Source organism: Oreochromis aureus, linkage group 15, assembly GCF_013358895.1.
Source record: "Oreochromis aureus strain Israel breed Guangdong linkage group 15, ZZ_aureus, whole genome shotgun sequence".
In the NCBI taxonomy this organism is placed as follows: domain Eukaryota; kingdom Metazoa; phylum Chordata; class Actinopteri; order Cichliformes; family Cichlidae; genus Oreochromis; species Oreochromis aureus.
In genome coordinates, this window is record NC_052956.1 from 19,856,846 (window position 1) to 19,869,964 (window position 13,119).

At 36.6% G+C, this 13,119-nt stretch overlaps 1 protein-coding gene across 4 annotated transcripts in view; it reads left to right on the plus strand.

Moving 5' to 3' along the window:
* Positions 1–13,119, plus strand: part of ncoa1 (nuclear receptor coactivator 1) — an 82,598-nt gene that overhangs the window by 39,878 nt on the left and 29,601 nt on the right. For all 4 annotated transcript variants that reach the window (XM_039598837.1, XM_039598839.1, XM_039598838.1 and 1 more), the window contains 4 exons: positions 2,502–2,607; positions 10,386–10,552; positions 11,677–11,783; positions 11,903–12,080. In XM_039598837.1, the coding sequence (XP_039454771.1) occupies positions 2,519–2,607; positions 10,386–10,552; positions 11,677–11,783; positions 11,903–12,080 (541 nt within the window). In that variant the 5' untranslated portion in view covers positions 2,502–2,518. The remainder of the gene's footprint in view (positions 1–2,501; positions 2,608–10,385; positions 10,553–11,676; positions 11,784–11,902; positions 12,081–13,119) is intronic.

The window sequence follows — 13,119 nt, forward strand, 5'->3', positions numbered from 1 at the left end:
AAATATTGCATAATGTTGCAGTTAAACTACTTATTTGTATTTAATTGATATTCAACACTAGTTAACTTGTTTCTGAGAGCTTATAGTGCCGGTGTAAAAGTTATTGAAACTGCAGAACGTATTGTAAGAAATGAGTGGCTGTACATTGGCTGTAAAAACTCCAGTGCAATGATCTGCAGCCACTTTCAGCTCAAGGACTTTAATATGCAAAGATGTACGACTCAACGTGCTAAACATTTCAGCAGTATTTAAATTAGTTGATTGCTCACAAATCTGAATAATTGTTGAAAATTGTTGTTTTTTCTGTCTTTTAGATTTTTTTTATCCCATGTAAACGACTGCTAAATTTGTCACCTGGAACAGCCCTCATTTAGTCATAGACTCTCATTATTGTTTACTGGTTGGTCCACGCTGTTGTAAATAGTAATAGACCCTGTGCACGAGAAAATGCTAACTTCCTGGTTTGAGACCGGATGTACGGTTGTACATTTCCGGTAGCTTTACTTTGCCATCAATCGCTACTGCGAAGATATACTCCCAAAACTCGAAAACGGAAAGATCACGTTAAGTTACAAAGAGCAGAAGGTGGGAACACTCACCACTGTTGTGTCATAAAAAAATCTAATGATCAATTTTGACGTTTAAAGAGTTTAGATCGATCAGTTGTTTGCATCACTCAACACAAGCAGAACTGCATTACAAAATCAGAAGACACATCGTCCACATTCAGAAGCACATCTCTGTATAGTGACTGGTCTTATGATTTAAACAGGCAAATGTTCAGCATTCAAACTACAGGTGAAGAATAGTCAAACCAGATGTTTCCCCCGTTATGTCGATATCAGCTAGTCAAGTACACACCTACACAGCATGTTAACAAACTGTGAAAAAAAGCCACACAAAAAATGAATGATTGCTGGTAAGAGTTTCTATACATTAGTATTTACGAAGGGTATGTTGTGACTTACCTTCAAAATTACAGTGGTCCCTCGCTATAACGCGGTTCACCTTTCACCTCGCTGTTTCGCAGATTTTTTAGTGCAAGTTTGCATGCTTCTTTTTTTTTTTTTTTTTTTTACATCACATTGTGTCCTGCGTCCTGATCGCTGCAGACGATCTCCTCCGTGACGTCTCTCCTGTACAGTACAGAATCGCTGCATCGATCGCTAGCAGTGTGACTCTGAAGTGCAGTATTGTATGTCCACGATGTCGACGAAACGTTTTGCACCGTCAAAAAATAAAGTTGGCTACTTGATTTCACCTATCGCTGGTTATTTTTAGAACATAACACCCGCAATAAACGAGGGACAGCTGTTTACAGATACAGAGAAATATAAAATTCGAGTCCCTTTTCTCTTTTGCTCTGAGGCGCGGGGGAAAAAATATCGACAAGTCGATGAACATCATTTACAGATATATTGGGTAAATGCCCAAGACATCTATAGAAATGTAAATCGCCGCTTGATTCATTCATTTGCTTAACTTGTTTTGGACCGTAAACAAGGCGCGAATAGGACACCGGAAACAAAGCTCCCCACAGGAGTTTCCGCACCGGAAGTAGCATATGCTAACGTGCACATAGTCTATTCAAGACTACATATGTAGGGCAGGGTGTCGGGATCATTTGAAAGAGTAAAGGACGAGAGTGACATGTAACTCTACAGGCAAACATTTGCCTTTCATTTGTCATACATGGCTTATCAGTTGAAACATGTAGGTTAGCCTAATATTAGCCACTCAGCATGGCCACTCACTCATTAGTCACACCATTTACCTCAGGTTTGAATTTTACCTTCAGCACATTACATACCACATACTTATTCTGTTAACTCATTGTATTTGCAACAAAACTTCTTTTCAGTTCAATTTTTTCTTAATAGTCAATTAAAATGTTCTCAGCACAAAATAATCTTTTCTTGAACTATATTCAGAGGTTGGTAGAAATTAGAAAAATGTGAGATATACAGTGTAAGTTCAGGGTGAAGGTGATTTTAAAAAAGGACTGGTCAGGACAAATTAAAGAAGATGCATGAGTGTAAAAGGGGTAAACTTGTGGAATGACTGTGAGAAAGAATTACAGTCGTGTAATTAAATTGCTGATCATGTTGATTGATGATGGTGTTGACAGAAATACACACAATCATTGCGCCATGTGATTATTTGGATTATGATAGTAGTGTTTGATCCAGTTATTGACTTTTGTTTTAATTGTGAATTTGTTTTACAAGGAAAAACAAAACAGCAGACTCGGTCTTGTCTGACCGAGGAGATTCAATGTGGCCTTGGATTTTGTGCATGTGTGGTTAGCTCTGCCTGACAGTAGGAACTTAAAGAAATTGTTGTCCAAAGTCTTTACAAAATCTGTGGGTTTCCTGTGCTCTTTTATCTGCACTGGTTTGTGGGAATGGATCTAGGGGGAAAAAGCGGTGGGATTTACATTAATGGCTACTCTCATTTTGTTCCTGACACTTCTTTTTACCATGTGTTTCCCACCCCCGCAGGTCAGTTAAAGCTGAAAATGAGTGCAGTAGGGGAAAGCCCTCTGGACCCTGCCACGCCAGAGTCACGCAAGAGGAAGGGCTCGCCATGCGACACGTCAGGGCAAAGGTAAGACCGGCTGCATGCCTTTTTTACAACATTGACAAACATTACACGGATAGAGCCGGAGATACTCTGAATCTTTATTGGTTCATGATCAGCCAAAAGATGAGTAATAAAAACAATTACCAACCATATCAACCTAGCTTTTTTATCAGTAAGGTTATAAACGTCTAAGCTCGTGAAATGATGTCGTAAAATACATGTAAACAAATGATGTTTGCATTAAAATGTGTTAAACCATTAAATGAATTGCCAAAAACTGACTGTGACAAAATAAGATCAATTCAATTCAATTGATGAGATCACAAGATAAAATCGAACTTATAATTTTGTCATTACTTTATTTTTATTTTATTTTTACTTTATTATCACATCAGAAGTTACATTTATGGCAGACTACATGAAGTGTTGCAGAATATTGATACAGAAATGTTATCACCTTGCTTTTACTTGAGCTGCAGTAGTGATAAAGTGGCAGCAAAAAGGAGTTTTCCTACACAGAGGAATTTTGGCACCTGCACAAAGAGCTAGCAATTTTTTTTAATCAACTTTGTTTAATTTATGGGTTTAATTTATAATTATAAATAAATAAGGGTGGGAATTTAATGTGTTAATTGCGATTAATGAATTTGAAAAAATTTAAAGATTTCCTGGTATACCGATTACACTGATGCACACAGCTACAAAAAATGGAAGAATCAGAAGAAAGCGCGTTGTTAGGACTGATTTAATTTAAATTTAATTTCAAATTTAATTTAAAAAGACTACCTGAAAGAAGTCTTGATAAAAACATGGTTTTCTGCAAACTGTGCAAAAAGGAGTTTGCATACCACCGCAGCACTTCAACCTTATGGTACCATGTAAATGCAAAACGTGTTGCAGCGAGCACAGAAACTGTGGGAGCTGTTAGTGCTAGCAGTCCCAGTTCGGCAACCCAAACTTGATGAAATGACTGGCTTGAGGACCAAAATTAGTAAGTCAGCATCGGACAAACTTACAGATTCTCTCGCAAAATGGATTGCTCTGATCTGTAGACCACTATCAGTGGTAGAAGGTAGGGGGTTAGAAAATGTGCTACAGATTCAGATGAGGAACCCCTGTGTAACAGGGCCCTGAGTTTTTACAGAGCAGAATCCACCAGTAGTGGTCCAGTCAAGCAGGGACCCACTTACAGCTGTCTGTCCTGGCCTGCAAGTATTTGATTAGTCCTGCCACATCTGTCTCATGTGAGAGACCGTTCTCACTTGCAGGTCACATGGTAACAAAAAAGAGAGCTGCCTTGAGCTCTGAAAATGTGAACAGGCTAGTTTGTCAAAGTAACTGGCTGAAAGAGACGGACAGTAAGTAAGCATGGAGGTATTGTGAGTCCAATGGGTTTATTTTTTGCACTAAAATGTTTGGTGATCACACTGTTTTAGCCTAATGTTGGCTAAGGTTACTCAGAGTTTAAAGGTGAAGCTGTTCAAATAACCTTTTATGTTTCTGCCTAATTTTGTTTTAGAAGAAAAACTGCACTTCATGTTGAAATTTTTATTATTATTTAAAGACAATACCATTTTAAAAATGTACTAAAAGTACTTAAAATAGCACTTTGTTTTTAAGTCTACCCAATTTTGGCCAGGGATATTATTTTTGTTTCTCTGTTTTGCATTGAAATGCAGTTTAAATGCTTTTTTTTCCATAAATCAAAAGAGCTTGAGTTTACAATATTCATGTCCATGTCTATTATTTATTCTGTCCCCCAGTAAAATCTTTTAAAATCAAAAAGATTTGCGCTCTTTTGCGCAAATTTTCTTGTCCCATGAATCAAGATTAATTAGATTAATTTTTTTTAATCGAGTCCCAGCCCTAAAATAAATATAATGGACATATTTAATTCTCAGATTGCCGAATTCTTATAAAAATCATAGATTGTCCACATAAGGTAACGCAATCATTGCCTGTGCTGTACATGGCGAGCATGCTTACTGATTACTTGTTTTTGCTCATTTTTGGTCACACTGATCCTCAGCTGGGCTGTCACTGTGTCACTTCTCCAGATGGGAGAAATATAACGTTTTACTCAAGGCAAAATAGTGTTTTATTCTGCCTCGCTTTGTTTATATTCATGGACATGAAATGTTGTGGTGTTTTTGTAATGTGCTTTAAAAGAAAGTGTATTTTTGTGTCTGCAGAACATGTGTTGTTCAGACTCATCAGTGAGGATGTGTGACTGTAGTCGGGAAATACAGCTTTTAGACAAGTACTAACTGTTGTATTATAACCCAACCAACCTTTACTAATGCAAAGCTATTTTTAATGTGTAACTGTAACCAAATAAAGTGTTTTTAATCAGTAAGATATTAAAAATAATACAAATCATGGCTGGAAATATGGTGTCAGCAGCAAAACGATTTGCTTCACAATCAGTCCCTCTAACTTTTAATGTGGAGGTTAGAGGTTTCTTGCTTTTTAAAAGTGTAACATATTCATTTTGTAAATATGAACACCAGTTGGTACATATGATGAAAACTCATAATACGGGACATACAAATAGTTTGGTGAAATTTATGTTCAGAAGCATGAAGCATGAGGATTTCATGAACTAACTTTGAGTTTGCTTAGTTTTTGGAGGCAGTTTGCTGGGGACAAATGTCTATTCCCCAACCAAGTGGTTACTGGAGATTCGTGGTAATCAGTGAAATTCGTAATCTGCTAGCAATCTGCTAGCAGCCAAAGCGAGCACAAGAAGGTTTTCGGTGCAGCGCTATGTTTGCGACCAGTTTCACCAAGCAACATCCAAGTGGTTAAGGCAGAGGTGTGGACTCGAGTCACATGACTTGGACTCGAGTCAGACTCGAGTCATTAATTTTATGACTTTAGACTTGACTTGAAAAAAGGTTGTAAGACTTGTGACTTGACTTGGACTTTTACACCAGTGACTTGGGACTTGAATTGGACTTGAACCTGTTTACTTGAAAAGACTTGATATTTTACCCAAATCTAAAATTTAACATACCATTAATTCACTTTATTCATTCATTCATTCTTACCACACTCCGTATGTATGTGAGCGTGGGCTGTAGCACAGCCAATCAAATTAACCAGATTTGAAAAAAACAAGAACAAAAACGCTCGAGCCAAAAATGCTTCCAAGAGTAATTTCTTTCGGGTACATAAACTACGAAGTAGGCAACAAAAAACGAAATGCAATATGCAAAACATGCAAGAAGAGAATCACAGACGGAGATGGAACAACTTCCAACTTTGTCCGACATTTGAAGTTGCATAAAGAACGGTAGGTGGTGCTTTTTTTTTTTTTTGCTACGATGAGACAGCTGACTTAGCTAACTTCATCTTATTAGCAAATGTTCTTCGGGCTACGTTGATGATGCTGTTTGGCTTTAACAGGGTATGATATGTTTGTCATGCTATTTTAAATCCGGTCCTGCAAGCACATCCAAGAATAACATGCAACTTGTTAGCTCAGAATTGTCGGTGAATGGTGAGCAGGGTCCGTTTCAGAAAGTGGGTTCTGTAGCTGTACTCAGTCTCTCTCCGTCTCCTCCCATCATTAACCCCGTGATTTAACCCAGTTTAGACTGACAAATATTTATTTTACCATCACATCACAATTCAAAATCACTGTGTTTAATTTGCAATTAGTGTATGGTCGTGTTTAACTTTTGCATGTCTGAGCCAGGGAAAAAAAATTTTTTTGGTTAGAAAATCTGGCCCACCTTAGTGTGTAATTGAGTAGTCCTGCTATACATGGCCTTTTTCTTCTGTCATTTATGTCAATACATCAAATAAAATACTTTGAGCTTATGTTATTAGCTGTTGTTTATTTGCAAAGGTTATTCTCAACAGGGATGCTAGACAAAAAAGCGGCGCTTTCTACAGACAGCCTAGCATACGCTCTCCACTGGCGAGTGAAAAAAGAAAAGAAAAACACCCCTTCCCTATTGGTGTTAGAGTTTACCATGTCAGCCAATCAAAAAATGATAAGGCAACATGTGACATTTGGTTGTTTAGGGAGAAGGGAAGTTTTTAGGAGTGACACCATGACGGAAAGCGGGCGAGCGAAAAAGAAAGAGAGAGAGAGAGAGTTTCATATGTGAGACATTAGTGACGTTTAGCGTGTTTGGAGGCTATAGTTAGTTTGTTGTGTAGTTATTGTTTTGTATTGTGTGTCGGTTAGACTGCTGAATTTCATATTTGATCTAAAAAAGCTGTCAAAGGCAGATTCCAGTGTAAACGCTGTCTCCACATAGAAAACTGGACTGTTGCACCTCCAGTTGTCAGACCTGCAGGGTTTAGGCCTGTGGTGTTCTCCTCTGTCTTATACTGAACACAAACTACATTTTTGGACTGGCACAAATAATTTGTGTGCCTTCTTATTTGATGCAGCACACCTGATTGTTCTGTAAATAGATTTAAATGGTTATATAAAAAACGCCTGAGGCCTTGGCTGCATTTTTAGGTAAATAGTACCATATAACTTTGTTGTTTGCAAAACTTATGCATAATTTTTAGAAATGTACAATTTCTATTTGCATTTCAAGTTATGAAAATGATTCGTTAAACATGTAAAAAAAATATAACTTTTTTCTACTCGGTTCTGAATTTTTGTCTGAATTTAGATCAACTGTGCTAATATAGTATACCAAAATGAAAAAAATAACTCAAATTTCAGATATTTGAGGTTGTGCTGTAAATAATGATACCAAACAAGGCAAGAAAAACATATTTTAAAAGTGAAATATAGAAGTAAAATCAAAAGTAGTCAAGAACGGCCAATTATACCGGGACCCCAGAGGGTTAAAAAAAAAAGACTTGAAAGGACTTGAAATTCAAAGTTTCGGACTTGGGACTTGACTTGAAAGTTGTCTGTCTTGACTTGCGACTTGACTCTGACTTGCTTGACTTTACTTGAGACTTGACTTGTGACTTGAGGATAAAGACTTGGGACTTACTTGAGACTTGCAAAACAATGACTTGGTCCCACCTCTGGGTTAAGGAACACACATTTGTCCCTAACAACTGGAGGTTGCCAGGGGATCACCGACCGCTCTCTAGACGAGTGTGATTGCAGTGTTAGTGTTTAAACATCGGCAACAAAAAGTGAAATAACATCCCACAGACAGCCTGTTAAGTACTGACTTCCCTGTGCCAAACATTTTGTTGTTTTAATTTATTTATTACAATTTGTATTTCTTTTTTAGTGATATTAAAGTGATTTATGTCTATATATTCCTGAAGGAAAAGCGAAACACTGTAAAGATATAAATGTAAAAAATTTTATATGTGTGTACATATATATATATATATATATATAAATTTTGCTACTCGAAACAAATTAAATTGGACAAAAAAGTCCTAATTAAATAGAAATAATTAGAAACTTCAGATAAAGTTTAAAGTATAGATTCAACTTTAGGTCAGTATAGGATTTAAGTGGGGCGTGTAGGAATGCAAGTTCTCCATGTACTGTATGTGTAAATCTATAAGGCCGATAGCTGATGTAACAGCCCAGCTAGCATTTCTCCAGCAGCTACACTCATCCACTGACCCGCTCATTTCACACAGCAGCGTCCTCCCCCTCCTCACCCTTCCCTCGGTCACCACGCCTGTGTTTTCTGGCTGGCCAATGCACTGACCTACTTTTGCTGTTGTCGTTTCACATACGCACAGTCACATATACACTCTTCTTGCTGCCACATACCTTGCTGTTTCTCGTCCGTTAGAAATGAAATTGCTGGAACTCAAGAATAAATTTAAACACCAGGCTGCGCAAAAGGTTAAAAGAGAAGAATCTTAAAGGCCAATTTATTTATTTTCTTTTGGTTTTTGTCCAATTTCGAGATTATAAAAAATGCCACAGGTGGATAAAAAGCCAATGCAGGAAAAAAGAGCATCATGAATTTACTTTCACAGTTTAACCTATAATCATTAACTTAAATTTAACTTGTTGTTGTTTAAAAAAACAAAACAATCTTTTTTTATATAAAGCAGTGTTAAAAATGATAAATAAATCAATTTGATTGCAAAAAAGCAACACCATGGTAAAATGGATTACAAATATATTAACACTGTGAAACCAAAGGTCAGAGCTGAAAGCGTGATTCAGATTCGATTTAAGCTCATTTTATTTTAATCTGCATTAATTGAAAATTACAAAAATGTCACATAAAATAGGCCAATATGAGATGATTTATTCATGTATTTATCCATTCATTCATTTCAATTATTTGTGTTTTGGCAGATTAGGAAAAAAGAATGAACACATTTATAAATTTATTGGTCTTCCATGACATAATGATGATATTTATTTAAAATGCAGTTAGTTACAACTTGTTTTTTATTAGATTCATTTCGTTCACCATGCTTGCGCAGGTTGTTAAAGTGCAGTTGGATCACTTGTTAGGAGTTAACAATATTTACAAGAGCTTAAATAGCAACAGCATTTTTTTAACTGAAGGGGGGAAAAGTATAATAATCACAAGATCTAAAATCACCTTCTTAAATGTTGTAAATGCCAACATTGAATGTAGATGTAGACATGTATTGATGTATATGTTTGTTTGACATGAACAGCAATAAAGCAGAGGTACAAGATGTCTTAGAAAATGTACAAAATAGTTTAAATAGCAAGACTGAAACATACTTGTGTAACACTTTCTATGCTAACGCTTTCATACAATTATATCACAAACAAAAAATAAACAAAACTTATTCCAGAAGATTTATTTAAATAATGCTGCTATCAATAAAATGTGATTTGTGCTTTAAATATATCACCAGCCTTCCAGCAGTCTAATTTGTGCTCTGTTAAAGATCATGTGTTTCTCCTTCATTGCAATCTATGTTACTCTGCTGGATCTCCTGTGTAATGTGTCTGAGCACATCATGCTGGTTCCAACCAGCTTTCTATTTGCTTCTTTGTCTCTGTTGCTGTCAGTCACAACCAACGGTTGGAATCACTCATTATTGTGTAATAACTGCATATTTTGCCTACAGGGACGATTATAGTTTTCTCTGCTGCTTCTGCTCCTGGAGGGGTGCTGATAATTGCTTGTACTTCTTGGGTGATTTTGTTTAAACAATGTGTGTGTTCTCATATGTGACCATTAATCCATCAGTAATTTATTTTTTTTCTTGTATTGTCATAATCTTAAAAAAAATTGCCAATACTTTTTGTACACATTAAAAGAAGTCATTTTAAAAAGAGATAATGATGATAATAATTATCACATCGTCTTAAATTTTTTTAAAGCTCTTCATGACATCATCTGCAAACATTTAAATTCATAATGAGGCCACAGATAAATGTTGATCACTGACATCAACAGAAAGTTAGGCCAGTAATACTATGACTGACACAAAGTTATCTTTATTGATTACATTACTAAACATAGTAATGTGTTATTACTAAAGTGTTCTAAAGTTTTACTTATATACTTGGACATATTGATTAGTTCAGGACGATGTACTTTAAGTACAGTGGGTCATTTAAATGTAACTTTTGCAGAGCAGAAACAATTGATTAATTTTTAACATGTCGGATTCAAGGATGTCAGGTTTTGCTGCTTTTCTTTCTCACTTTAAAGTAAATGTCACAGCGTTCATGGTTTTAAATGTCAAATCAAAACAAATATAGTTTCATTAGTGCAAGAAAATCAGTTTTCTGATGTTTTTAAAACCAGATAAGTACTGAAAAATAACCCAGAAAAGTACTTCTGATTTAAAAACAGCTGTTTTAATGTGAACTTCACTTTGAGTCTTCGTCGGGTCTGTTTCTGCAGTGCGGAGAAACGGAGACGGGAGCTGGAGTGCCGCTACATCGAGGAGCTGGCGGAGCTGCTGTCATCCAACATGGGCGACATTGCCAGTCTCAGCGTTAAGCCCGACAAGTGCCACATCCTCAAGAGCACTGTGGACCAAATCCAGCAGATCAAACGGCGTGAGCAGGGTGAGGAAACACGTTTTCTGTACAGTGTCTCCACAATTTCTGTCAAATATTATGCTCTGTAATTTTCTTTATAATTTTCTGCATAACTATAATGTAAACACAAAATTCATAAAACATTTTATCTAAATGTTTAAACAAGGTTTGCAGGAGTAAACCAGGGTATACAAAAAATAAACCTGCACATCTGTAAGATTTGTCACCTCAGGTTTTCAGTTAAAGCATACATTCTTATCCTATCTCGACAGATGTGGGGAGGAAAGCCTTGGCTTTCCTTGTGAGGCCAGTCATTGACATCGGTCCATTCCTAAGACTTTAAAACTTAAGTTTAATCATCACAAAATATCTGATAAACTGTCGCCTTCTCCCTGACCTGGACCGGTTTTGTAACCTTGACTGTAAAACCAAGCTTTAACCCTCAAACAGGGATTTAAAAGCTTGTCAAAGGAATGACGACTGGTCAGGAAGTTTAGAAAATGTAACCACTCTGGTGGTCTAAAGCTGAACTTTTCTCAAATAATATGATTTCTTTTTTTTTTTTGTCTTTGGTTTCCAGTAGTCTGTCTGCTCTGTACAGCCACACACATGTAGAGTGGTCTTTATTTCAAAACAGTAACTGTATGATAATCTGTAAATTGTAGCCATACAAAATAACCTTGTTCAGTCAATCAATGAACAGGTGCTACACTAGTTAGTATAACACTGTAAAACTGTGATATTTATTTCAGTGTTTATTGTGCTATGAATATCGCTGAGACTCAAAATGGGCTTTGGGGAGTAACTACATGTTTAAGCAAGGAAGAGTGACATTATAGTGTGAGTTAGTTTTGTCATTTTTAAGAGATGTCTTTGATACTTTCACCCATTTTCTAAACAATTAGTTGCCCCACTTAAAAGAAATCAGATTAAAAATGTCATCATCTTTAATTTTTTTTGTTTGGCCTTCCATAAAATAAACAGACAAATCCTTTTTGGTAGGCACCAAATATGTCTGTTTACATGAAAACCCCTTATCATAGGAAACCTTGTGTGTCTTTAAAATAGATTTAACACTTCCAAAAAAAAAAACAACTGTATTGCATAATATTTAATCTATCTGTTGTGTTTATTACCCCCCCCCCCGACAGAAAAAGCAGCCCTCCTTTCTCCAGATGATGAGGTGCAGAAGAGCGACATCTCCTCCAGTAGCCAGGGACTGGTGGAGAAAGAGGCGCTGGGGCCCATGCTGCTAGAGGTAAAACAATACATAGGAAATCCTGGTTTGTGTGGCTAACGTGTTTTTTACTCCTAACTAACACATACACGTTCAGAAAATCTGATTTAGTTTTCCCTCTCTCTGTTCTTCCCGTTAAGGCGCTTGATGGGTTTTTCTTCGTTGTCAACCGGGAGGGGCGCATCGTCTTTGTTTCTGAGAACGTGACGAGTTACCTTGGATACACCCAAGAGGAGCTCATGGCCTCCAGCGTCTACAGCATCCTCCACGTGGGAGACCACAACGAGTTTGTTCGTAATCTGCTGCCTAAAAGCCTCGGTGAGTGAGCAGAATCGATTTTAAATGCAGTGTCTGCGTTTGCAACCTGCTGCCTAACTGCAGCCAGCAACTGCAATATTTTTAAAGGATATTTAATAATCACTTTTTCAGCATCTTTAAATTTCACCATTTCCATGCCAATGAAACCCATTAAGGAAGCAATAAAACTCACTGTTAAAAAAGCTGAAGAATCTGTACACAGCACTCAAATCCAGACGATTAAGTTGCTTTATTAAAAGAAAATTTTGTAGCTAAGGCAAATTTAAAGAGCTGTGAGGAGAGGTAGGAGGATGAACTGTGTAAATTTTAAATTAACAGAGTTTTAGTGCTTCTCACAAAGCTGCAAATTATGTTAAGGGAGGAAAGTGTGGAGAGGCGGCACACGCGTGGGTGAAGAGTATTGAAACATTGACTTTCTATTCTGTGACAGTGTTTTTTTTTTGTTGTTTTTTTTTTAGTGTTTAGCTCCAACCTTGAGGAGATTAGAATGGAAACGTAGGGGCCAGATGAGGGGGATTTAAGGACAAAAGATAACAGAGTGCACTAGGCAACAAGGTTGAATTGTTGTATTTTCCATTGGTCTTGTAATTCTGCACCAGGCACTCCAGTGCTTCTTTTTTTTCTACTCAGAAACAGATTTTAAAGAAAAATAAACTCACAGAGACACTTAGCAGATGGATTTTTACTATCTTAGGTCAGTTGTCAACATTTGGCTTATTCTTAAATCCTTTAGTGCATCTTCTTTGTGTTGCTTAACAAGGATTTGCAGCCCTTTGTAAATTAATATAAATTTTGATATTGTATTTAAAATTATTGTTATTTACTGAACGGACACAGAACAGTAAAATGGAAGGAGAGAAGCACAGATTCAAACTGAGTTTTTCTTCTATGACAGTGTATTTTAGCTGTTAGCTGTTCCTTTCAGTTGTCTGTTGATACCGCTGATTTACTGCTGCAGCAGAAAAAAATTGTGTGTATTAAAGAATCTGCTAATTAGACATAAAGTAAGAGGCTAAAACCAGTTAAAAGGAACACAAAA